Below are 27652 nucleotides of genomic sequence, written 5' to 3' on the forward strand. Positions count from 1 at the left end.
TTTTTCTTTTTGAGCAATCTGGCTAGGGAGTTATCAATTTTGTTAATTCTTTCAACAAACCACTTCCTGGTTTCATTGATCTGTTCTTTTTTATTTCAATGTCGTTGATCTCTGCTCCAATCTTTATTATTTCCCGTCTTCTGCTTTAGGGCTTTATTTGCTGTTCTTCTTCCAGCTCTTTTAGATGTAAGATTAGGTTGTGTATTTGAGACCTTTCTTCCTTCTTTAGGAAGGCCTGGATTACTTCCCTCTTATGACCACCTTTGCCATATCTGAGGTTTTGGGCTGTCGTGTTTTCATTTTCATTGACTTCTATGTACTTTTTAATTTCCTCTTTAATTTCTTGGTTAGCCCATTCATTCTTTAATAGGATGTTCTTTAATCTCCAAGTATTGATGGTCTTTCCAAATTTTTTCTTGTGGTTGATTTCAAGTTTCATAGTGTTATAGTCTGAAAATATACAAGGTAGGATCTTGATCTTTTTGTATTTGTTGAGGGCTCATTTCTGACTCAGTATGTGATCTATTCTGGAGAACATCCCTTGTGCACTTAAGAAGAACATGTATTCTGCTGCTTTAAGATGAAATGTTCTGAATATATCTGTTAAGTCCATCTGGTCCAGGGTGTCATTCAAAGCCATTGTTTCCTTGTTGATTTTCAGTTTAGATGATCTATTGCTATAAATGGGGCATCGAAGTCCCCAACTATTATGGTATTATCATGTATTAGTTTATGTTTGTGATTGATTTATATATTTGTGTGCTACCACTTTTGGGCATAAATGTTTACAACTGTTAGATCTTCTTGGTGGAAAGACCCCTTAATTACAATATAATGCCCTTCTTCATCTCTTGTTACAATCTTTATTTTAAAATCTAGTTTGTCTGATATAAACATGGCTACTCTGGCTTTCTTTTGATGATCATTAGCATGATAGATGGTTCTCCATCCCCTCACTTTCAATCTGCAGGTGTCTTCAGGTCTAAAATGAGTCTCTTGTAAGCACATATAGATGGATCTTGTTTTCTTATCCATTCTGATACCCTATGTCTTTTGATTAAAGTGTTTGGTCCATTAACATTTAGAATAAGTACTGAAAGATACGAAATTAGCACCATTGTGTTGCCTGTTGAGTTGGTATTTCTGATGGTGTTCTCTGGTCCTTTCTAGCCTTTGTTGCTTTTGTTCTTTTTTGTTTTGTCTTTTCTCCAAAGGGCCCCCTTAAAATTTCTTGCAGGGCTGGTTTAGTCATCACAAACTCCTTCAGTTTTTGTCTGGGAAATTCTCTGTCTCCTTCTATTCTGAATGACAGCCTTGATGGATAATTCTTGACTGCATATTTTTTTCTGAATCAGCACATTAAATACATCCTGCTACTCCTTTCTGGCCTGCCAAGTTTCTGTGGATAGGTCTGCTGCAAACCTGATCTGTCTTCCCATAAAGGTTAAGGGCTCTTTTCCCCCCTTACTGCTTTCATAATTCTTTCCTTGTCTGTGTATTTTGTGAATTTGACAATGATATGCCTTGTTGATGGTCGGTTTTTGTTGAATCCAATGGGAGTTCTCTGTGCTTCTTGGATTTTGAGGTCTGTGTCCTTCCCCAGATTAGGAAAGTTTTCCACTATAATTTGCTCACATAAACCTTCTGCCCCTTTTTCTCTCTCTTAATTTTCTATGATTCCTATGATTTGGATATTATTCCTTTTTAATAAGTCACTGAGTTCTCTAAGTCTTGTATCATGATCTTTTACCTTTGTTTCCCCCTTTTTTTCCTGCTTCATTATTCCCCATAATTTTATCTTCTAAATTGCTGATTCACTGCTCTGCTTCACCCAGCCTGGCCACTGTGGTATTCATTCAAGATTGCATCTCGGTTATAGCATTTTTAATTTCATCCTGACTAGCTTTTATTTCTTCTATCTCCACAGAAAGGGACTCTATGCTTTTCTTCAACCCCAGCTAGTATTCTTATTATTGTGGTTCTAAATTCTAGTTCAGGTATCTTGCTTATATCTGTGTTAAGACCCTGGCTGTCATTTCTTCTTATTCTTTCTTTTGGGGTAAATTCCTTCAATTTGTCATTTTGGAGGAAAAAAAATAATAAAAAATTAAATTAAAAACAAAACAAAAATCAAATAAAGGAAGACGGATCCTACATGTTTTGCTCTGCTTGTTGAAAGAAGCTTGATAGAATAAGAAGCTTGATAGAATACAGAAAAAGAAGAAAAGGGAAAAAAAAGTAAGAAAAAATTTAAAAATTAGAAATAATTATATAATAGAATAAAATGAAGTAGAATTTAAAAAACTAAAAAGTAAAGTAGTAAAAATAGTATTTTCTTTCTGTATCCAAGAATGAGGAAGAAACAGAAAAAAAGAAAAACAATTAAGCAAAAACAGATGCAAAGAAAATGAACAAATAAATGAACCAGTGAACAGAATGAAACCCAGTTTCCCCTAGAACTGAAACTATGAAGCCCTCTATAATCTGTACACTAAGTGAATGGAATGACTTGTGCTGGTCTTCTAGAGAATGTGCTTGGAGGGAACAGTTCAGTGGGACTTTGTGTAACGAATCCATTCTCCACTAAGTGGTGCTGCTCAGCTTACTGGAGTGGATCAGTGTGGTGTGCCTGTGCAGGAGAGGTGAAAATGGTTTCTCCAGCTCCCTAGTCTCTGGCACAGGAACTCTCTGCTCTCATTGACCCACAATCAGGCACCCTTCCTTTGTCTCAGGCCTCCATCTAACTTCCCCCTCTACCCTGTCCACGTCCAAGCCATCTGCCTGCTAGGCGGCACCTCCCTCCAGAGTTTTATCTCAGATGGGGTTGTGTTTCAAAACCACATGCTTCAGAAACCGCTGGGGCTTGGACCCGTGCTCACTCTCTAGGGGAGGGTCTCACTGAGCAATGGTTGGGTGCCGGCTTGCCCCACAAAACATTCCTGTGATCGTGCAGTGTCAGAGGTTCAGAGATTATGGCAAACCACAGCACAGTCAGTGCCAGGTTTCACCTCACTCTGGCATCTTTGTCCCAATACCAACAAACGTGGCTGCTCTCTGGGGTCCACTGGGACCTTTGCCTGTGGGGAGGTTTATGGCCTCTACCAAATGCACTGCAAGCAGGGAAACTGCCTCTCCCCTTATGGCACACGGACCCCACAGACTCCAATGGCTTCTCCTGGGGATTCTCCCTGCTTCCTCACCAGAGCACCACCAGGCACTGAGCTCCAGAGCTTGACTCTGTGCTCCACTGTTTGTAGAATCCTGGTGGTACTGAAACTCTCTGCTTTCTTCTTGCCAATGGTTGTGGGGAACAGACTTCTTATTCAGTCCCCTGTGAGTGTTTTCACTCTTTCTCTCTCTCTCTCCAGCTACTGTGGGGGGGGGGGGTGGGGAGTGCTTTTCTTGCACAATCCTACACACCACTCTCTCCCCCATTCTCTTTCTCTATCCTCTGTCTGCAAAAACAGCTCCCTACCCTCTGCAGCTTTTCTCTCCCCCAGTTCACCTTTCTGCACTGTGTACCTGCCAAGTTCTGTGGCTCAAGTTATGCAGACTGTTGCATTAATCCTCAGATCAATGTCCTAGGTGCCAATGGATTTCTTACTGAATGACCTACAACAATCTAACTCAATATGACCACAGCTGAATTCATCATCCTCCATCCATCCCCGGGCCTCCTTGGTTTTCCATCTTAGTAAATGGCACCACCTAGTTGCTTAAGCCAGAAACCTTCCCTTCCTTCACTTCCTTTACTTCCTTTACTTCACTTCCTACTCCAACATCCAATTTGTCTCTAAACTTAGCTCTAAACATCTCCCTCAAATGGATCCCTTAGCTTCCATTTCCACATCTACCAACACTAATCCAGGGCCCCTATTGTTGCCATCTTTAGACCTGTCTCTACTCTGCCAGGGTGAGTCTTGAAAAATATAATGTATAATGTATCACCTGCTACTCTACTTAAAACCATTTAATGTATTAAGCTAAAATACCTCAGGCCCTTGCCCCCATCTCAAGCTTCTTCTCCCACTCTTCCTGGCTGCTCCAGTGTCATTGGTGTCTCTAGGGATGTCAAATGGGCCATGCCCTCCCTTGCCTACAGGCCCTCAGATATGCCATTCACTCTACCTGGAATAGGAGTGTCAACCCCAGCTGACTCCAAATAATTCATCAGTCACCAACTAGACATCAGATCCTCCGTCTGCCTTTCTTCAACCATCTATCTAGACTAGCAGTACCCCTGCCACAGAAAGCAGCTCTGGGTGTCAGCAGAAGCAAATTAGAGATGTCTGCAAGAAGAAGGAAACTGAAAGAGTACAGATCCAGGCCCCTTGCCCCACTTCAGTAAGGCAACTTTTTTTGTTTCATATACATATAAATATAAAATTTTATTTGAAAAGGGGGGTTCCCTATAAAACAGTTTAAAAACTAGAACAAATCACCTCTAAAGTCTTCCCCAGTTCTCAGAGTCTATTTATAAGGTATTATCTTTTGCTTTATAAATGAAAGTAACTCCACAGTAATCCCTCATCGATCACTGGGAAGAGTGGGAAGTGCTTACAATCACAGTAAGCATCATCGTTGACCAATTGCATTTGGCATGGTCAGGTCTTAGAAAAAGGGGAATGTCACAATTACATGGTAATACTCACTTACAACATCGTGGCTAAGAAGCAGAAGGGGCTCTAGAGGCAGAATGCCTCGCAGAAATTTCAGAATGCCTCAAAATCTCAGCTCCTCCACTTACCACCTACATGCCCTTGGGAGAATCACTCAAGCTCTCTATGCCTCCAGATTCCCAACATAAAATGAAAAGGATAATACCTACCTGACAGGGCTGTGATGAGGATAAAATGAGATAAAGCATGGAAGAATGGAGAGCACTGTCTGGCACTTAGGACTCAGTAAATGCCCACTATGGGCATATACACACGTATGTTCAAGTTATACTAGACAGCCTGAATATCTTAAGGTATCTGAACCAGCCCTTGCTGGCTTGAAATTTAACATCTTCCGCAATGACATCCTCTTTCATTTTTTTTCCCACTCTTGGCAAAACGCTTATTAAACTACCTGCCTTCTTCATGGTGGTACCAAATTTATCATGGTGCTTAACGGCACACTTTTACACACCTGCTCTTCAATCCATTTATTGGAAAGTAAAGCATAGCTCTTCTCTCTCTGCACCAACCCCATAGACTTGGTCACATCCTCTAAGGGAAGGGGAAGCATTAATTACTTTTGTATCTGACCTGAAATGAACTTTTGTTACAGAAGTCTCATATTGTAAACTTTTATTATACAACTATGAAACAGCCTTAGCTAAAGACCAGTGTTGACAAAACCAGGACTGGCAAGGAACCACCATACTGTGAGACGTTACAAAAGAAACGTTCTCTAAGTACCAGGATTTTCCTTAGTACAATCGGACACAGAAGTAAATGCCAGACAAGTAGTAATGTTATCGGACGAACTTTTTTCTGTTTTTACTTCCTCCTCTCTAGCAAAGATTCTTTTATAATAACTTAAAGTCATATGACAAGGGAAATAATAACTAATCTTTGAATAGTTTGCCTACAACCCTCCATCACATACAGAATATACACATTGAAAATTCCCACACACAAAAATGAATATTGTTCTGTATTAATAGCCCACTATCTCTTGTCAGCTATGTCACCTACTTCCTCAGTTTCATTCATTATTCTTTCAGTGCCACCAATCAGGCCTGGGTCAACGATGAAATGCTCCAAGGTAATTTTTTAATTACTGGTTAGAAGAACTCCAACTCCAGCCGAGAGCAAGCTATCACTCCACAGCTAAACACAGGGACAAAGACTAACAAGTCAAAATGAACACAAAGCCTGGAAATGTAACAAGATAACATTCTTTCAGGCCAAGGAAACCTCAGTTTCAATTAACCTCCATTCTTTAAATCATTTTTTACAGGCTTCTTTCCTTAAGTGGCATGATTCTAATAACTTACCGGTCAGCAGCTTCCACGTCAAAACAAAACCTTCTGTCAATGGAGTCAGTATGCCTCTTGGTACATTCTTTCAAAAAGAACACTTCTCCATCCCCCTGAAAATAATCATTTTTAACATTTTCAAAAATACAATATAAACATAAACATATTGAAGAATCCTATATTGGGGTTGAAGGGGGCACAAGTTTCAAGATTTTAAGTCCATTTATCCTGTTCTCTTTCAAGCGAGTTTAAACACTATGTATAATCTTAATTTTCATCATCCTCTTTTCCTTAAGGTTTTCTAGATCTTTCTCTGATTACAGTAACACGAAACCAGACCTCATGAGCACTGATTTTAAAGGGCAGATTAACAATATGGTTTCCAAATGCTAGAATATTTGTTATTCTCTTACTGCACTTTTTAAAAGAATAATTTGTTTTTAATTCGCATTATGTTACACTGTATGAAATAGTCAATATGTGACCATTTTTGACCTACAAAAACTTCAATTCCATATGAATCTACCTAAAAAGTATAATGTATCAAAGGGCCCTAGATCAGCTACTGCGATCATCAAAAGCTAGACCACTCAATGTAGGTTTTGTTTCCTTAGTGAATCACCCTGAATTTATCTTAATTTGTTTTAATACAGTACTATTTTACCTCACTAAACCATCCAAGGGAGACAGAGGCAATGCAGGAACATGGGTTCTGAGTAAAAACTGTTAAGAACTCTGAGTATATACTTCTAGACTATTCTGACATTTTCTAAAATACAAGAATCTCCAAATAATACTAAACAAACATTCAAATATACCAATATTTTAAATATTAGCAGTCATTATATTCTAAAAGTATTTTTTATTATTTGGTGGTTTAGCAGAAAGGCATCTCATATCTTAGCATTTGAGTTAGTCCTGACTCGTGACTAACACTCAACCCTCATGCTCAATCTTAACCCCATCAGCCTTTTTAGAGTGATATCCTGGGGGCACCTAGGTGGCTAAGTCGGTTAAGCGTCCGACTTCAGGTCAGGTCATAATCTCGCAGTTCATGAGTTCGAGCCCAGCATCGGGCTCTGTGCTGACAACTCAGAGCCTGGAGCCTGTTTCAGATTCTGTGTCTCCCCCTCTCTCTCTCTCTCTGTCCCTCCTCTGCTCACACACTCTCTCTCTCTCTTTCGCTCTCTCAAAAATAAACAAACATAAAAGAAATTTAAAAAAAAATGATATCCTCACAGAGTCCCTGGGTAGCTTAGTCAGTTAAGCTAAATCTGACTCTTGATTTTGGCTCAGGTCATTATCTCATGGTTGGTAAGTCTGAATCCTGTGTCAGGCTCAGCACTGACAACACAGAGTCTGCTTCAGAATCTTGGGATTCTCTGTCTCCCTCTCTCTCTCTGCCCTTCCCTTGTTTGCAAGCATGCACTCTCGCTCTCTCAAAAATAAATAAATAAACATTAGAAAAAAAAAAAAAAAAGAGTGATATCCTGACTTCCTCCTCTTCTCCCCGGCCCTGATTTTCCATGTTTATTACATAACTATGTTTATATTATAAGCTGCTTTAAACATTTTTCAGGAAGATGCAAAGTATACGTAAATAGAAGTGAACCTGGGTTAATTCTGTATTCACCAAAGCAAAATCATACCCATCCACCCAGATAAGCAATGAGTTCACCTTTTTTTTTTTTAACGTGTTACCAATTACATTCAATACTGGTGGAAGAGCTTTGTCTCCAGACTATAGATTATTGCTATGAGTTGCAGTTTCTATTTAAAACCCAAATAATGATCATCATTTTTACACAGCAAACTCCTAAGGTTTTCTTGCTATCACGTGTTGTTTTGCTACTTATTTCTGTGGGAAATAAATGGGAACTGCCTAAGTGAGAACTTTGTACATCTAAATGGAAAACAATATGATTCATTATAGATTACCTACTGTATAATGTTTTCAGGCTCTGAATACATGTGCGCACATCCGATCTGTGTGAACACTGACCTGACAGAACACTGAGTCGTGAAAGCTTCTCATAGGTGTTCACTACATCCTCTAATAATACTGGACATAAAAGGATTCTAGTCCTGACCATAAAAACCCACACATACAATTCAAAAACCACAAGGGCTGTTATTTATTGGCCTATTTCATTTAGGAACAAAAGAAAACAAAGATCTGAATCCTAAAAACAAGATACAGTATATTTACCGTTAATGAATATATACACCATTAAAATGTCAGCCTCAAAAAACTACCTGTCACACGGAATACAAAAATACATAATCAAACACTTACAAGCTTTCCCCCAGATCTGTGCTCAAATGGGATTATGTTAAACTTCTTGGCTGCTTTCCGATACATGCAGTAGTGTTTGACCCAACTGGAACCGAATGGAGCAGGCCCTTCAAGAAGAAATAGATCTTTACCTTTTTCCTCATAAATAAGCAGATACACAGAGTGCCAAATGCATTACTATAGAGGAAAAAAAAAAAATAAGCAGCAACTAACACAGCTCAAGGAAACAAACCAGCAACGATGTGGATTCCAATTAAAAAAAAAAAAAAAGTAGGGAAAATAAGCCTGAGAGAGATCATTTGAGAGAAAATGCAATACTTTTTAGCAACAGAGCAGTGAGTCAAAGACATACTTCTCAGTTTGCCACACCGTTATATCTCACACCTAAAAATGTCTTAATTGTGAACTATATTTTTTATCTCTAGGTATTAAGAGTTCACAAGGGTTTCAACGATTCCGTTCAATGTATGTGATAGTTCTGGATTCGGTTCTGGCCTCTCAATATGATACAGTCACAGATTCTAGCATCTCAGGAGTTCTGAGTCCACTCTAGCACCCTGGTGGGTAGCTGCCCTTACTAATGATGCTTTGTAAAGGTAAGCTTTAAAATGAAAAATGAAGAACGGAGAGGTGCTATCTACATCTGACCAGAACATTCTCAGAACCACTCTTTACCTCTTGTAGAGTCGATATTATCACCATCAGAGCTCTTAGAAGACAGTGGTCTACATAAGGAGTACCTAGCAATCTTGAGTTTCACATGCCAATAAAAGTACAATTATAACACAAGTTAGGTCACCCAGAGGTTGACAATTTTGTCTTTTACCAAGTAAAGACATTAAAAAAAAAAAAAAGCAAGTAACAGGGCTCTTGGGTGGCTCAGTCAGTTAAGCATCTGACTCTTGATTTTGGCTCACGTCATGACCTCATTGAGCCCCACATCAGGCTCAGTACGGAGCCTGCTGGGGATTCTCTCTCTTCCTCTCTCCCTCTGCTCCTCCCTTGCTCTCGTGCTCACTCACATGCATGCGATCATTCTCTCTCTCTGTCAAAATAAATAAACTTTAAAAAAGTAAGAGGGGGGGGGAAGTTACAGAGATGGAGGGAAGCAAACCATAAGAGACTCTTAAATACAGAAAACTGAAGGTTGATATGGGGTGGGGGAGAGGGGAAAGTGGGTGATGGGCACTGAGGAGGGCACTTGTCGGGATGAGCACTGGGTGCTATATGGAAACCAATATGACAATAAATTATATTAAAAAAATAAAAAGTAAGTAACTTGTTTTGTCACCATAATTTCATCTACAAACAAGTAAACTTTCTATATCTAAAAATCAAGAAGGACAAGCTTAGGAGGGAAAAAGGGACTCATTCAAAAGGAATCCACCAAGCTTTAGGAAAAACTGACCACACTGTCTTGGGGACAGTAGAGGGTTGAAAGGGGTTACCAGACCACAGTAATCCCACCTCAGACCATCATGAGTGCAAAAACCAGAATTCAGGAACCACTGGGGTGTGTGTGTGTGTGTGTGTGTGTGTGTGTGTGTGTGTTAGGAATAGCTAGCTTGGTATCCTATTCTATGGTTCAAAATATATTGTACAGATATTTCATTCCTAAGAAAAAAATGTTGAGGAAGGATGGCGTATTATATTTTTAATAAAAAAAAAAAATTAAGCTTAGACCAAATGCCCAAGAAATGACAAAGCCTAACCTCAAATCCGAGTCTCTGGCCCCACATAACAAGGTCTCCCCACTAATTAAGCCAGCATCCTTTCCTGACTCCCATCTGACCCAAGCATATAGGCTTTTCACACCGTCCATGGTCCAGATAATACACTACAGAGCACGACACAGACAGACAATGCCAGCATTCAGACTTGTATGATCTAAAGAACATTATTTACCTCTCTATTTTCTCAATGGTATTTTCATTCTCTCAATGGTAAATGGGGCAATAATAGCCCCATACACTTCATAGGGCTTTTTAGTGGACTAAGTGAGGTGTATAACAAGCTTCGCACAGTGCCTGGCACACAGTTAACGAGAGGAGAATTTTGCCACTGTTGTTTTCATTCTGTTTTTCCAACTAGTTTCAGCCCAATTCCTCTCAAAGCCAGTTAAGCTGGGCAACAGTTACGAATCTAAAAATTAAAGTTTCCTGTGATTTTCACTTGGGCATATAATACAAAAATTCTACCCTTCTGTCTCTACCCTACATGTTAATTTAGTCCTTTCAAATTCATTGAACAAACAGATTAAAAAGCTGAAGTGTCAGAAAAATAGAGTTCTGCTCGCCATGTAACTCCTCTTCATGAGACGTGAAGAGTATGGAGGTCCAGATTACATAAGGACAGAGAGAAAAAGAACAACCACTCTGCCGACTACATATGCATTAGCTTCAACTTGAAGCACAGATATCCCATAGCCAGCCCACGAGTATGCCCTCCTACTACAGTGGTCAGTTTGAAAGTCCTGTAAATCAGCCACGCTCAGTGAAAATTGTTAAGTACTCTGATGGCGGTCAAGGGTGGGGAGGCAGGAAGATAGCAAATACAGAAACCTTTTCACATTCTCCTCCTTTCTACCACATAGTACTCGGGTTCTACAGTTGAAGAAGTAAAGTTTAAGAGCTGAACAGTTAAAATAAGACCAAACTGTCAAAAGTTTTAAAGAATTTTTAGGTGCCTTAATTTTCAAAATAAGGACACTCTATGCACTGCATATTCACTGAGAGCAACAATACTAAAAATGCAGTGAGATAAGTTAGGATGCCACCTAGGAATATTTTGTATAGCCATCTGCAATCACCCTGATAATTTTAGCAAGAACAAATGATCTCAGATTGGTGTGGAAAGCAATGACGTGAAGGAATAGGAGGAATATGTCCCTCTTGACTTTAACATGGAAAAGGAGTTGTGGGAGGAGGAGGGTGTGCATATGTATATGAATGTGCCTATGTGTATGCGTAGGTGAGAAGGACGGGGGTGAAGGGAAAGGAGGAAAAAGATAATACCTCGCCTTGCTTTCAGCCTTACACCATGTTCCGGCATCTTACAAGCGTTAGCAAAGTATGGTACAGAATTTGGGGGTGCAGCTAGAAAACAGGGTGCATCTTGAGTTCTTCATTTCAGGGTCCCCTCCCTAGAGCAGAAATGTGCTTTCCCCCCAAATATAAAATATACCTTCTAGGACAGGAGGGGGCAGAGGAAGTGGTAGGAATAATTATTCCAAAAATCGAGTAATTACAGTAAGAGTTTTAAAATAATTTTTCATCAGTGATTCATCATTGCTCGGGGCCCTCTTACTTTTTTCCTGTACATACAGGTAGCCTTCTGCTGTGAACTGACTTGCTCGTTTGTGGTCCTTGGGATTCTGTCTGATTTTGTTCATAAGTTCTTCCACTTCTGACCTTGTTCCTTCAAAACGATTCCGCGTCTGAAATAGATAAAATATATATATATATGTTTTCAGTTTTCATGTGTTTTGGATGTACATTTTTAAGCCTCTGGATAACTATAATTAAATTTTTAGGATTTTTCTATAAACTTCTCAAGGTATACCCATCCCTTCCAGTGTGTCTCTTTAAGATTGTCATTCAAAGAAAAATATTACTGGTAAAATAGCTAATAGGAGTGTAATAAGCCAAGTAGGGATTACTTTCGAAGCTTTCTAACACCAAGAATAATTGTGTTATTCAACGTAAGAATTCCTACCTCCATGTCTCACAATATTACTAAATCTTAGATTTAAAAAAAAAATAGGTCATAAAATATATTGGAAGTCTTTCCTTTGCACAATCAACCTCTTTGTTATTATACCAGCAGTATTAAGTACTCAGAATCTGAAAAACTTAATTCTGCTCTGCAAACTAATAAATATGAGGTCATCTTCTCCAGGTCATGGCAATTGCAGTTGAAATGATATTTCTTCTCAGATAAAGGAAGGGGGGGCGGAATTTCATGTACAAATAATGTCTTTGCTATCTGAAGAGACAAATCACATTTCTGAAACCCAGGAGACTCAGCATGCCAATATCTCTGTCAAACGGCTACCCTGAAAACGTATATGCAAGGTGAAGTGACAAAATTACCAAGGCAAGCATGATGAGTCAGCACCACCAAGTTTCTGGACATTTCTTTCATCCACACTCTAAAATAATTGTATTAACACCAAAAAACTGCTGATGTGAAACTGTGGACAAGCGGAGATAAAAAATTTTTATTGAAATTCCTCCCCTCTCCTCCCTACAAGGAAAGAGGTTACCGAGGGTCCTAGAATAGAAAAATGGTAGAATGGTACACATTCTTTAGGAGAAGAGGAGTCTGATAAATGCAGACTGCAAAGGGGAAAACTTATCTTCAGAAGCTTATTTTAAAAAAACAAGCTGAGAGTTAAAAAAATAAACTTTATGTGCTAGAACAAAACGCAGGATTGCAGGGAGGGTGGAACTCATTTGTTAATGCCAGTTCTCTCTTCCCTTCCTGTTTCTCAAGCCTCCAGGATTTCTTGTCCCCATTTTAATACTCATCTTACCCTGATTTTATTTATTTGCCTCCTTTGTCACTTTGCTTAGTGACAACTCCCAACGCTCACTTCTTTCTGAAGGTGCATCTGTGTGTAGAATATTTATACACATAAATACCTCTGAGATATTGTGGGTTTGGTTCCAGGCCACTGCAATAAAGCGAATATAGCAATAAAGCAAGTCACATGAATTTTTAGGTTTCCTGGTGTATACAAAAGTTCTGTTTACACTATGCTGTAGTCTATTAAGTGTGCAATAGAATTATGTCTTTAAAATGTACATATTTTAAATAAAAACCACTTTATTGCTAAAAGAAAATGCTAACCATCTTCTGAGCTTTCAGTGAGTCAATCATTTTGCTGGTGGAGGGTCTTGCTTTGATGTTGACGCCTGCTGACTGATGAGGACGGTGGTTGCTGAAGGTTGGGGTGACCGTGGCAATTTCTTGAAGTAAGACAACAACGATATATGCCACATCAAATGACTCTTCCTTTCATGAAAAATCTCCCTGCAGCATGCAGTGCTGTTTGGTACCATTTCACCCACGACAGTGCTTCTTTCAAAACTGGACTCAATCCTCTCAAACCCTGCTGCTGCTTTATCAGCTAAAGTTATGGAATATTCTAACTTCTTTGTTGTCATTTTAGCAAATCTTCATAGCAGCTTCATCACCAGGATAGATTCCATATCAAGAAACCATTTTCTTTACTCATACATAAAAATAACTCCTCTGTTAAAGTTTTATCATGAGACTGAAGCAATTCAATCCCACCTTCAGGCTGTATCTACTTCTAATTCTAGTTCTCTCACTATTTCTGCCACATCCGCAGTTACTTCCTCCATTGAAGTCCTGAACCCCTCAAAGTCATCCATAAGAGTTGAAACCAGCTTCTTCCAAACTCCTGCTTATATTGGTATTCTGACCTCTTCCCATGAATCACAAATGTTCTTAATGGCATCTAGGTCTCAACAGAGGGCTTAAAACACTCAGTAAATTATGCTGTAAATAAATGTGCTGCATCTGGCTTTGTTGTTCCGTTTACAGAGCACAGGTAAGACTAGAATTAGCCTAATACTTAAGGGCCCTAGGATTTTCAGAATGGTCAATGAGCACTGGCTTCAACTTAGTCACCAGCTATATTAGCCTCTAACAAGAGAGTCAGCCTGTCCTTTGAAGCCAGGCATCGTCTGCATTGAAAATCTGCTGTATCATGAGGCCACCTTCATGAATTATCTCAGCTGGACCTTCTGGATAGCTTGCTGCAGCTTCTCCAGCAGCACTTGCCACTTCATGTTGCACTTTTCTCTTATAGAAACAGCTTCTTCCCATAAACTTCACAAACCGACTTCTGCTAGCTTCTGACTTTTCTTCTGCAGCTTTTTCACTTCTCTCACGCTTCATGGAATTGAGAGTTAGGGCCTTGCTCTAGATTAGTCTTTGGCTTAAGGGAATGTTGTAGCCAGTTTGAGCTTCTGTCCAAACCACTGAAATTTCCTCTGTATCAGCATTAAGACTGTTTCACCTTTTTTTTCCTCAATAGGCTTCACACCCAGCACAGAGCCGACAGCAGGGCCTGAACTCATGACCCTGAGATCAAGACCTGAGCTGAGATCCAGTCAGATACTTAACCAACTGAGCCACCCAGGCACCCCAAGACTGTTTCACTTTCATATTATTCATGTGTTCAGTGGAGCAGCACCTTTAATTTTCTTCAAGAAAGCTTCCTTTGCACTCACAACTTGGCTGTTTGGCACAAGAGGCATAGCTTTCAGCCCCTGTGGGCTTTTGACATGTCTTCCTCACTAAACTTAAACATTTCTAGCTTTTGCTTTAATGTGTGATTCTTCCTTTCACTTGAACACTTAGAAGCTATTATAGGGTTATTCACTGACCCAATCTCAATATTGCTGTGTCTCAGGGAATAGGGAGGCCTGAGGCAAGGGAGAAAGATGGGGGTGCAGGACAGTCAGTGGAGCAGTCAGAACACACAACATTCAAGTTCGCTATCATATACAGGCACAATCTGTGGCACCCCAAAACAATTATGACAGTGACATCAAAGACCACGGATCACAGATCAGCATCACAAATGTAATGATAATGAAAAAGTATCAAATATCACAAGAATTAGCAAAACCTGAGACAGAGACACCAAGTAAGCAACTGCTATTGTAAAAATAGCACCAGTAGACTTGTGGGACATAGGTTGCCACAAACCTTCAATTTGTAACAAATGCAGTATCTGTGAAGCTCCAAAAGGCAAAGCACAATAGAACAAGGTATGCCTGTACATAGATACACACATATATAGACATGTGCATGCCACGTATGCACAGATGCCAGCAAGGACACATACATGCACACACGTATATTCCTATTTATGTCGTGACTTGTATCCAATACTCTCATTAATTATATTAACGCCCAAATTTCCTACATTTGACCAGCAGAGGCCCCTTCTACCTGACCCCTGTACCTTTTGATATGTCTTCTTGAGTGATCCCCTACTTTCTGGTTCAAAAAGGAGTCCTGGTTCCATCTTATACTTTTCTCTGTCCCAGTCCTAAAATCAGTCATATCCCCCAAAGAAGCCCTTATTCCTTTCACTGGAGTGTAGTATTTAGAAACCAAAATCCGAACACAGTGTGCTCACAGCTAAGGGGTTGTCACTGCTTCTGGGTCTTCTTGGCAGATAGAAAAACTATACGGATGTGTGTGTGTGTGTGTGTGTGTGTGTGTATACACATACATACGTGTTTTTACACACATACACCTGTCATTTCTACATGTCTCTATATTGGAAAAACCCACATGTTCATACCGGTAAATCTAATTCCAATCCAATACTTCCGGTCTCTTTCTAGCCTATCCCTTCCCAATTTTGTGTATTTCTTTTCAGATAGTGAGAAATCTAGTTCCCATTACTCTCAATCTATTTACTTATTTGCTCAATTAATACATTTGCTCAATGCAACCAATCTCTACCCCAGCCACCTCTTTTTCAGGCTGCCTCTACACCCTCCCCACTCCCACTATACCATCACCCCCACTTTCCCTGCTACAGGGCTCTCCATGGAATACTCCCTGCCCTCATCGTCCTACTTCCTCAGATGCTTATGACTGTGCTCTGCGAAGGGAGGGAAAGGATTTTACCATTTTAAGTAAATTATGAATGGTAGTTAAAATTGTATTTTTTAAAACTTTGAACATAAATAATAGAATGGCTAGAACCCAGTAATCTCCAATTCTAAATTCCGGTGTCTATTAAAAGATATCATCAAATAATAACGTTAGGCTGTAAATTCTACAGTAAGTGACCATGACAGTGTTTACACTGTGACTGGCACTACTGAGAACACTTTTTGGTGTTTTATTTACTTTCTTTAAGTTTGTTTATTATTTGAGAGAGAGAGAGGGAGGGAGGGCAAGAGAGAGAGGAAAAGAGAGAATGCCAAGCAGGCTCCATGCTGTCAGTGTGGAGCCAGATGCAGAACTCAATCTCACAACTGCAAGATCATGACCTGAGCTAATCTAAGAGTCGGACACTTAACCGACTGAGCCATCCAGACGCCCTACTTTTGGTGTTTTAATCCTCAAAATAACCTCTAAGTTAGGCTAGTGCTATCCATTGTCAGCAACATACCACTGTATTATTTCCTTTCCTTGCATGCTTTGCTAAATAGATTTCTAAATAAACCAGTCTTAAACAAAGTCTTCTAAATTAAACACTTTATTACATCGCCTATTTGGGAGAACAATTTGGGGACTAAGTTGGAATTCAGACCCATCTGAGTATGTCTGGAAAACCGCTGAGTCAAGATTAGCACAGGTTCAGTCCCATATTAAGGGGAGAAGGAGCTTTTCACAGTGTTATACCCAGAAATAAAGCTTTCAAAGCAGAGGCAAAGGCTGACTCCAAGTACCGATAGCCATTTTAAGTTTTCCTATCCCAGCCCCCTGACCTCACTCAGAGAAGAAAAGAAGGCAAAGCAGAACTAAAAATATGAAGGGGCACCTGGATGGCTCAGTTAGTTATCTGACTCTTGGTTTCAGCTCAGGTCATGATCCCAGGGTTGTGGGACTGAGTCCCACATCAGGCTCCACACTGAGCATGGAGCCTCTTTCTTTCTCTTCTTTCTCTCTGTCTCTCTCTCTCTCTCTCTCTCTCTCGGTGCCTGGGTGGTTCAGTGGGTTAAGCAGCCAACTCTTGATTTCAGCTCAGGTCAGGATCTTCTGGTTCGTGAGTCTGAGCCCCAAGTCAGGCTCTGCACTACCAGTGAAGAGCCTGCTTGGAATTTTCTCTCCCTCTTTCTCTGCCCCTCCAGCATGCTCTCTCTCTCAAGTAAATAAATTTTTAAAAAAAAAGATTCTCTCTCTCTCTTTCCCTCTGCCCCTCTGACTTGCATATTCTCTGTCTCTTTAAAATAAAATAAAAATTATGAAGAAGCTTTCATGAAGTAGTTGTAAAACATCAGGGTGGGCCCCATGAAGCCCTGCTTTAGTAACTTTGCAAAAGAACATAACATAAAGGGGTAAGTTCCTACCTACACACACACACACACACACACACACACACACACACACACACAAACACACCCTCACTGTAATTCTCATATCGCCCCTCATGTGAGATGTCAGAGAAAGGAATGTTATGCAACAGACCCCAAGTGAATAGGTGATCGAGTCTAAATCCCATATAAGACACTTTCCATGGGGGTGAACACAGGTTAGAACAGGTGCGAGCTAGGGGTTAGTTGAGGTGCAACATCGGGGCCTAAATCTGAGTTCTTATAATTAAAGGGATTCCCATGTTACCCACAAGTTGCTACAGTGTAGGCAAGCAAATGGCCATATCAAGATGTTTCCCAATTCCTGTTATTTACTGACCCCAGAAATACCATGAGTGACCCATGTGTATCCCAGTACAGAAGCTGAAACTAACCACCATGACCCCCTAGAGTGATTCTGCCCAAGTTCCAGTGTCAGCCCTGACCTTAAGATACGATATCAGGAAGTTATTATCCTCATTGTCCTCATCTGTAAAATAGGAATAAAAAAAATCTACATCATAGGACTTTTACAAAGACTAAATGTGTATAATCCAAATAAAGCACACAGGTAATACCTGGCACTTGGTAACAAAATTAATTTAGCTGCCATTACTACTACGACTACTACTGTTACAAGTAAGTCACCCAAGAGTCACAATTATTCTCATCTAACAGAGGATAAAAGGAAATCTTCACTATCAAACTGACAATTTATTGTTTTAAATCTTACTGGAAGAGAAACTGTATTTTTAATTTTTTTTTCAGAATACAAAAACTAATCCACAAGGTTTTAAAACAAAGAGGGAAGGGCACAAACTACAAAAAGAAAAGGTTCAAAAGCAATTAAAAGGGACTATAAACCTATTTTTACAAATAACCACATTTATATTTTTTACACAATCACTTCCAATCTCTTTTTGAAAAAAACATAGTTTATTACTTTAGTGCTCTATTTTTCTCACAACACTGTAACAAAAATATTTGGGCATATTCTTAAAATCTTCTTAACTATTCTTAGTATTTTCTGGGGATTCTCCATGAATCCTAAGATTTCTCACATTAAATTTCCTTCTAGGAAGAATTCTATTCTAGTCTCTCTTTCCCTACATTCTTCTGGGGATAAAGATAACAAAAGTTTAAATTTAGTTTTTTAAAATACCCTTCAATTTTGATCCAATTTATATTTTTCCAGATATAGAAATCTATTTTTCTAGAAATAGAAAATCTATCTTCTAAAAGCCATCTTGCTCTGTTTTCCTTTCCATGTATTACTCTGGATTATGGAAAGTGGATGAGGAATAAGTTGCTTCCAAAATAATAAAAAATAAAAGAGGTATGATCATTTTTACAATAGAAAAGGTGAAATCAGATAGACGAAACGTAGCTTGTTTTCATTTTTAGATAACATTTACCTTTTTTCTGATTATAAAATGATTTTGCGATTTTTTTTACTATAGTAAAATACTTACAAACCAACCAAAATCATCCATGGCATTATAGTGCAGAGATAATCGACACTATGATTTGGTTTTAATATTTGGGTATATGTCCTTTAATACACAAATATACAGAGCATAAAAATAATATGCCTTTTTGTAATTTGTAGTTTTATATAGCCAGCGTTTTCCCTTTTTTACACTAAAAGCTGCTATCATGAGGGAATGAGAGAAATGGCCAAGAAATGAGCAAATTACAGCAATACAGTAAAAATGTTCAGCAGGTAGCACAGAACAAGTGCCATGTGTTTCAAACGTGCAGGTATTTCTGAAGGGAAAAGAATTAGCTTAAAGCAAAAATGAACAGCAAAGACACCTTGGTCAGGTGTTCTCAAAATTGCCAGTGAGGCACAAAGAAGAGGCTCTACTTGAAAGAGTTGCAGGAGCAGACTCAGAAACACAACAAAATAAAGAGATAAATATTTAGAGAAGCAGTATCAGGGCAATACTGATGACAATCCTTAAATTCCAGAGGATACAGAAAAATTTTCCAGTCAACTGTTCTTTGCCCACTTCTCTATGGGAAAGCTGTTCTCAAGTGTGTAAGTTAACTTCTGAATATATTTAACCAAGTTATTTTGTGAACCTTTTTTAAAATATTTTTTAATGTTTGTTTATTTTGAGAGAGAGAGTGAGCATGCAGGGGAGGGGCAGAGAGAGAGAGAGGAAAAGAGAGATCTCCAAGCAAGCTCCAAGCTGTCAGCACAGAGCCTGATGCAGGGCTCAAACTCAGGAACCGTGAGATCATGATCTGACCAGAGATCAAGAGTCAGATGCTTAACCCACTGAGCCACCCAGGGGCCCCCTGTGAACCATTTTAAGTCATAGTTTGTTTTTAAGTTTTGCTTGTAATATTTCATGACTGAGTATTGGCTCATTGACATTGAAATATTTAATCTCTCGAAATTATTTTGGTGTATGTAAGGTAACTAGATCCCTCTTACAATACAGGCTTGTTACAAAAGTACTTCCATCCACAAGCAAGCTGTGCATGGACAGTTTCAGTGAAGCCCACAGGAGATGATAATGTGTCTATCCCACCTGTCACCCAAGACACTAAGGCACAGCCAGCTTCATGGGCGTGTAGTCTGCACAACCACAAAGAATCTTGTGCTCAGAAGGTCACACACTTGGTTTAATGCTCTGTTGTCACAAACTTGAAATTATTCATTTTTAAATAAGGGCCCTGCCTTCCCATTTTACATTGGTCCCACAAATTATGGATCCAGTTCTGCCTGAAGGTTCTCACCCAGGCCAGCCTCTGGGTTAACAGATGATGTCCACAAAGAAAAAGTACATTTCCACAAGTTATATACGCAGTTGGTACAAGAAAAAAATCAGGAGTATAATTTATCTTCTACACTAACTATGTAGTGTTCTTTTCACAACACTGTGTTCAGCTGTCTGCAAAAGTATTCTGAAAAATCATAGCAACATTAGGCTATTTCTACTACCTATAGAGACAATTTCAAGTTAGAACTAGGGGCGACTGGTTGTAAGTCAGTTGAAGGTCTGACTCGTGATCTTGGCTCAGGTCATGATCTCATGGTTCATGCGATCGGGCCCCACATCCGGCTTTGTGCTAACAGCACAAGCCTGCTTGGGATTCTCTGTCTCTCCTCTCTCCCTCTCTCTGCCCCTCCCCTACTTATGCTCACTCACTCTCTCTGTCTCTCTCAAGGTAAATAAATAAAAAAATAAAATAAAATCAGAACTAATCGAGGCACTTGGGTGGCATAGTCAGTTAAGCATCACTCTTGGTTTCAGTTCACGGTTTCAGTTCACATCATGATCTCACAGTTCATGAGTTCAAGCCCCACATTGGGCTCTGTGCTAACAGCCTGCTTGGGATTCTCTCTCTCCCTCTTTCTCTGCCCCTCCCCTGCTCGCTCACTCACACACTCTCTTTTTCTCTCTCAAAATAAATAAAATGTTGCTTTATCACAAAAATAAAATTAGAACGTATCTATACATATGCATTTTGATATATTTTTAAATTCTGTTACATTATAATCACTGACAGTGGGGGGGGGGGGAGGGTTGTACTCTTTTAGTTATTTAACCCAGCTCAATGTCCAAATAATCTACAAATACAAATTGACACATGATTTACAAAAAAAAAAAAAAAAAAAGAAAAAGAAACTTCATTATCTACATTTCCAAATGTAGGGAACTATGCAAAAACAAAACCTTGGAAACAAAATCTATACAAAAATCATTCCTCCTCAGTCTCAAGATATCAAAGTGAAAGTCAGGCAACAACAGCACAGACAGTCCCATCTTTCGTGTGTCTTTCAGTATGCGCTCATATGCATGTATTCCAAAACTCACTCGCTTTTTTTCCATCAAGGTCTAAAATTATACTAAACATAATCTGAATAGCATTCCAATGAGGACACTTCCCAAAGTCAACTCAAGTGTTAAGAGAAAAAACACCCACCACCTTCTGATCAAAATCACATATGTTGTAATAATTTAATAAATTAATAAAGCTCTCCTAAATCTCTTTATCCAAGACCTCTTTGAAAGCATACATTTTCCAGGAAAATAATACGGACCAACTGCAACTGTGAACTCAATACATTAGTGAATATGCATAAACACAGGAAAGAAATTCCTCTTGAACGAGCAACCAAAAATCAAGTAAGATACACAGAAGAAACTGAGATCATTAGAACTAAAATGCCTTACATGTAATGTGGAGTGCTCTTTTGTCTGTTCCCTACATGGAACACTGAAAGTTACATAACAAAACTTATCCTTACAACTATCCCACAAAGTGCAATATGGTGACAGTTAACACTACTGTAGGACATACTTAAAAGTTACTAAGAGAGGGGCGCCTGGGTGGCTCAGTCAGTTAAGCGTGCGACTTCAGCCCAGGTCATGATCTCACGGTCCGTGAGTTTGAGCCCCGCATCAGGCTCTGTACTGACAGCTCAGAGCCTGGAGCCTGCTTCGGATTCTGTGTCTCCCTCTCTCTCTGCCCCTTCCCTGCTCATGCTCTGTCTCAAAAATTAAAAAAAAAATATTCCAAAAAAAAAAAAGTTACTAAGAGAGTGGATCCTAAGTTCTCATCACGTGAAACAACATTTTTCTGTGACTACATGAAGTGACAGACGTTAGCTAAACTCTTCATGGTAATTGTCTTTCAATATGAATGTCAAGCCAATATGCTGTACAATTGAAACTTATAATAGTACTGTGTGTCAATTAAATCTCAGTAAAACTAGAAAAAGAAAATATAATTTATGTGACTCCTGATTTAAAAAACATACCTAGTGACTTTTCTGAAAGGCAAGAAAAATAAATTCATAAAACAAATTCATTAATTTAAAAAAAAAAAAAAGAACCGCCAGGTGGCACAATTCCCCGAGCCTCACCTCCATGAAGAACAGTTTGTTATGCTGAGAACTGACCAGAAGGTGGCAACGTAACCTCAGTTTCTCAGCACCAACAGCTCAGTCTGGTCTTAGTTTAAGGTTTTTCATATACCAAATCAAAAATACACATCTCAAACATCCTTTATACCAGAAAGCTTTCATTTCCTTACATTCTGAATGTTGATCTGTAGTTCCATTTTGTAGTGATTGAAGTCTTTGGCAAGTTCATGGCCCTGATGATAGAAAGTAAACATTCCCTGAAAAAATGACAGCATCTAAGACAAAGGGGGGAAAAAATGACATTAGCACAAAAAAAAACCTCAGGGGGAAGAAGAATAAAAAACAGCCACGTTTCCCCCATCCCATTGCAATTCTACTGAAATAAAATTAAAAGAAGTCACCAGAAGTCAATTAAATCTAACCGCATATTATTTATTAATCTCTTTAAAAAATGAAAGATTTGTGATTTCTCCTTAAATATCAGAGCCATTAGATAGCTTTTATAGTGCACTATACTGGAGAAATGATACAGCACCCATGTGTTCTTTTTTTTGAAGAGAATCTCCATATCCATTTATAATTGAAACCTTATCACCATAGGTCAACACAAACTGTAACAAAAAGTGAAATCACAGAATCAAAGAGCTACAGGCTCTCTCCAATGGCATTTAGTGCAGCACAACCTCTCTCTTTTGTCTACCAGGACAGTCAGTGACTGGGGCAGAGACAGGGAGAGACAGGGAGATCATTAAGCTCTGAGTTCTTACCAACCCTCAACCTGCTCTTCTTGATTAGAGGGCACCTCCTTCCGCCCAAACATGGGAGTAAATTTAAAGTGAGTACAAGCATAATTTGGGATAGGAATTAAGAAAATCCTGAAATTCATTTTCTTTATAATGTCACATAGCATAATGGCTAGCAATCTGGGACTCTAATGTCAAGTGGCCAGCAGGGATCAATCCCCAACTTCAGCTATGTTATGAGACCTTGGGGAAATTAATGAAATTTTCTGTACTTCTATTTCCGTATTTGCTTAGTGGGATAATAAAAATATCTCCTTCTGGAGTTCCTGTGTGGAATAAACACATGAGCACGATGAAGTATTAGAACAATGCCTTGAACAAAGAGCACTGCAAATAATGTAGGTCATTATTATTTTACATAAAAGAAAGCTTTAAGGAGATGAATTGTTCCCTAATGGTTGAAATTAGGTTAATCTATTATTCCAACTGGACTATTGCCTCCATGAATGCCAATTTTAAGTTAATCATTACTTGGTTATTTTTTGTTTCTCAAAATCACATACAGTGGATAATTGTATAGCATGTAAATTTTATCTCAGTAAAACTGTTTTTTAAAAAACCACATGCAAAAAAAACACCTATATTAAAATTAATCTTGAGAATCATGAATTCTAGTGTTTCTTGTTTTCACTAAAACCCACAGTATGAATTATTACTTTACATATCTTCATATACGTCACATATATACAACATCTATATAAGCACAAACACAAATCATATGTCTCTGAAATAAGTATAAAGAACTGCCAGAGTAACTCACAAAATAGTTTCAAATGCTCCATATGCTGGTTCTTAACCTCGGCTGCCATGAGCATACAGTTGTGTTAAAAATAATTTGTTACAGGGGCGCCTGGGTGGCGCAGTCGGTTAGGGGTCCGACTTCAGCCAGGTCACGATCTCGCGGTCCGTGAGTTCGAGCCCCGCGTCGGGCTCTGGGCTGATGGCTCAGAGCCTGGAGCCTGTTTCCGATTCTGTGTCTCCCTCTCTCTCTGCCCCTCCCCCGTTCATGCTCTGTCTCTCTCTGTCCCAAAAATAAATAAATGTTGAAAAAATAATAATAATAATTTGTTACCAAGAACTGTTTAAAGTGCTAAAATTTGGATTGGTGTACTTGCTTCAGAACAAACTCGAGAAGAGTGAAGATTATCCATCGACACCACTGCTCACTCTCCCATCCTAACACTTCTTTCACAGGGTTTTCTTTAAAGGGTGGGTCTACAATAGGGTGGCAGAAATTGCACCTGATTGCAGAGTCATTGAGAAATAATATTCACTATATGTTGCTGTGCAAAGAAGGCCGAGAACCACTGAACTGTGAAGGTGGTTCCTTGACCTCATCGCGATCTGGGTCCACCCTTTACAATTCATGATGTCTTGCTTCCTGTGTATGTATCCTGGTCCCCAGGAACTGTAAATTTCATCTAGAAAGAAAAATGCTTCTAGGATGTCTATTAAATGTAACAGCAGAACAACTTTCTATGATACTTACAGGTTCCACAAACTCAAACTTCTTTCTTTCTTGGATCTCCTGAAGCTTACATACATACTCAAGGGACAGTTCATAAAAGTGCTGCCGGTTTTGCTCCACTTGCATATCTGCCTATGTTAAAGTAATAGAGGCTGGTTAAATCAGAGATGGTAAGGAGTGAAACGCTTGCCCAGAGGTTGGCAATGCTATGAGCTCTGTGCAAAATATGGCCTGCAGCCTGGTTTTCTACACAAAGTTGTCCTGGAACACAGTCGTGGCTACTGGTTTATAGATCTTCTATAGCCACTTTCCTGCTAGAACAGCCAAACTGAATACTATGGCTGCCACAGGGACCTTAGAGTTTGCAAAAGTATACAGCGTTTGCTACCTGACTCTGCAGAAAAAGTCTGCCAACGCTTGCTCTTTATGATGAGATTGGCCCCAAAGGATTAAACACTGAAGGATGCCTCTTCGCGAAAAACTCACCCCAACCACAACGGACACCCAAGGTTGAACCATACACATATGATCAAAATCACATAAACATTATTTCCGTTGACAAATCCTGTAAGAATGCAGTCAGCCTGGGAAACTGTAGTCACTTCAGTAGTCATGAGTGAAGGCAGCAGGTGAGGAAGTGGTAGCTATGGTACCATCTCAAGAACCTGGTTCTTAAATACCATACGATCTGGTAATTCCACTTCCGGGTATAACTCAACAAAAGCCTTAATTTGAGAAGACGTGAGCGCGCCTATATTTATGGCAGCATTATCTAGAATGGCCAAGATATGAAAGCAGCCAAGTCTCCACCAACAGATGAGCGGATAAAGAAGATGTGCTATATATACAATGGACTACTGCTCAGCCATAAAAACAGATGAGCTCTTCTCACTTACAACAACATGGATGGACTTAGATGCTGTTAGGCTAAGTGAAATAAGTCAGACATAGAAAGACAATACCATATGATTTCATGTATACGTGGAATCTAAAAAACAAAGCAAAACAAAATAAACAAAAAGGCAGAAATAGACCCATAAAAACAGAGAACGAGACAACGGCTGCTGGAGGGGAGAGAGGTGAGGAGGATGGGCAAAACGTGTGAAGGAGAGAGAAGGTACAGGCTTCCAGTTGCGGAATGAGTAAGTCATGAGGATGAAAGGTACAGCACAGGGGATATAGTCAATAGCACCGTAACAGTGTTGTTTGGGGGCAGATGGTAGCTACATCAATGGTGGACACAGCATAACGTATAGAGCTGTCAAATAACTATGTTGTGCCTGAAACTAATGTAAAATTGTATGTCAACTGTACTTCAGTCAAAGAAAAAAGAAAAGAGCCTGGTTCTCAAAAGTTGGGCCAGAGCTTGAAGCCCATCTGTAGGCAGTCAGGCTGTTAAGTCCTCAAAATGTCTCATCCTCTGGGAGTAAACAGGCACCAGATGGTCAGGAGACTGTTCAAAAAAAAAAGTTCCAGCTTATCTGGTCTAACTAGAAGGGCACTATGGGAGGAGCAGGGTTCCATGGAGGAAGAGCAGGGAAAGAATGGCCAGCCTAGAAACCATTCTTACAAGCCATCACATAATATATTTCTTAATTTGGCCAATTTTACTTTTAAAGGTATTTATCTAGACATTTCTCCAAAGAAAATATATAAATGGCAAGAAGCACCTGAAAAGATGCTCAACATCAATCATTACAGAAATACAAATGCAAGATAACACCTCACGCCTATCAAAACAACAACAAAACTATTAAAAAAAAAGAAAGAAAGAAAGAAACAGGGGCACCTGGGTGGCTCAGTCAGTTAAGCATCCAACTTCGGTTGAGATCACGATCTCATGGCTCATGAGTTCGAGTCCCGAGTCAGGCTCTGTGCTGACAACTCAAGAGCCTGGAGCCTGCTTCAGATTCTGTGGCTCCCCCTCTCTCTGCCCCTCCCCTGCTCACACACTCTCTCTCTCTCTCTCTCTCTCAAAAATAAATGATAAAACATTAAAAACATTAAAACAAAACAAGTGTTGATGGGGATATGGAGAAACTGAAACCCTATGCACTGTTGGTGGAAATGTAAAATGATGAAGCTACTCTGGAAAACAGCATAGCAGTTCTCCAAAAAAATTAAAACCAGAATTATCACGTGACCTAGCAATTCCATTTCTCGGTATATACTCATAAAAACTGAAAACAGGGACTCGAAAAGATTTATCTAACCAGGTTCATAGCAACATTATTTTCAATAGCTAAAAGGCAACAGCAAGCAAAGTATCCACTGACAGATACATGGATAAACAAAATGTGATATATATACATATACAGTATAATATTATTCAGCCTCGGAAAGGAAGGAAATTCTGACACGTGCTACAACATGGATGAACCTTGAAAGCATTATGCTAAGTGAATAAGCAAGTCACAAAAGGACAGATACTCTATGATTCCACTTTTATAAGCTACCTAGAACCAACACAGAAAGTGGAAGGGTGGTTGTCAGGAGATAGGGGTAGGGAGCTGGGGAAGTTTTATTCAATGGGCACAGAGTTTCAGTATTAAGAGATGACAAGAGCTCTAGACGTGAAGGTAGCGGTGGTCGCACAACAATGTGAATGTATTTAATGCCACTGAACTGTGCCCTTGAAAATCATTAAGTGCGTGTATTTTATGGTATGGAAATGTGACAACAATCTTTTTCATCTTGGAGGGAAAAAGTATCTATCATGGCAAAAAAAATTTTTTTAGCATGAAATGAATTTTCAAGTAGAATGTTATATAAGAGTGTTATGTTACTAAGCTACTAAGCTAAAATGAGAATTTCTACTTAATACTCATCAAAATCATCTTTTTTATGCCTCGAATAACCAGAGTTTGAAAGTTCAGCCACCAGTAGCTAGCAGACACAACTCTGGGGCGGGGGCGGGGGGGAGAGGGATGCAATTTTGTTTCGTATTTAATAAAATGAAGTTGTGAAGAGTTCCAGGTAGATTCCTCATGTTTGGTTACTGGGAAATGTCCTTCAAGAAAATTACACAAGGATCAGACTTAGCCAAGTAGGCTCTTTATTTCAGCAGATTTTCTCACCTGGTTGTCTGTACTATTCCAACCTGGCATTCATTGATGGTCAACCTCTATACACACCCCTAGTATTCTGGTTATCCATAACCA

At 39.3% G+C, this 27652-nt stretch overlaps 1 protein-coding gene across 4 annotated transcripts in view; it reads right to left on the reverse strand.

Annotated features, from left to right (window-relative positions):
* Window positions 1-27652, reverse strand: part of ARHGAP10 (Rho GTPase activating protein 10) — a 323489-nt gene that overhangs the window by 180585 nt on the left and 115252 nt on the right. For 2 of the 4 annotated variants that reach the window (XM_030312950.1, XM_030312951.1), the window contains 3 exons: window positions 11571-11700; window positions 8265-8371; window positions 5987-6081 (listed from right to left, as the gene is read on the reverse strand). In XM_030312950.1, coding sequence (XP_030168810.1) covers window positions 5987-6081; window positions 8265-8371; window positions 11571-11700 — 332 coding nt within the window. Of the gene's footprint in view, window positions 1-5986; window positions 6082-8264; window positions 8372-11570; window positions 11701-22390; window positions 22496-24512; window positions 24624-27652 lie in introns of all 4 variants that reach the window. The other 2 variants (XM_030312948.1, XM_030312949.1) reach the window with 2 other exon arrangements.

The sequence above is a fragment of the Lynx canadensis genome, chromosome B1 (assembly GCF_007474595.2).
Source record: "Lynx canadensis isolate LIC74 chromosome B1, mLynCan4.pri.v2, whole genome shotgun sequence".
NCBI lineage: Eukaryota > Metazoa > Chordata > Mammalia > Carnivora > Felidae > Lynx > Lynx canadensis.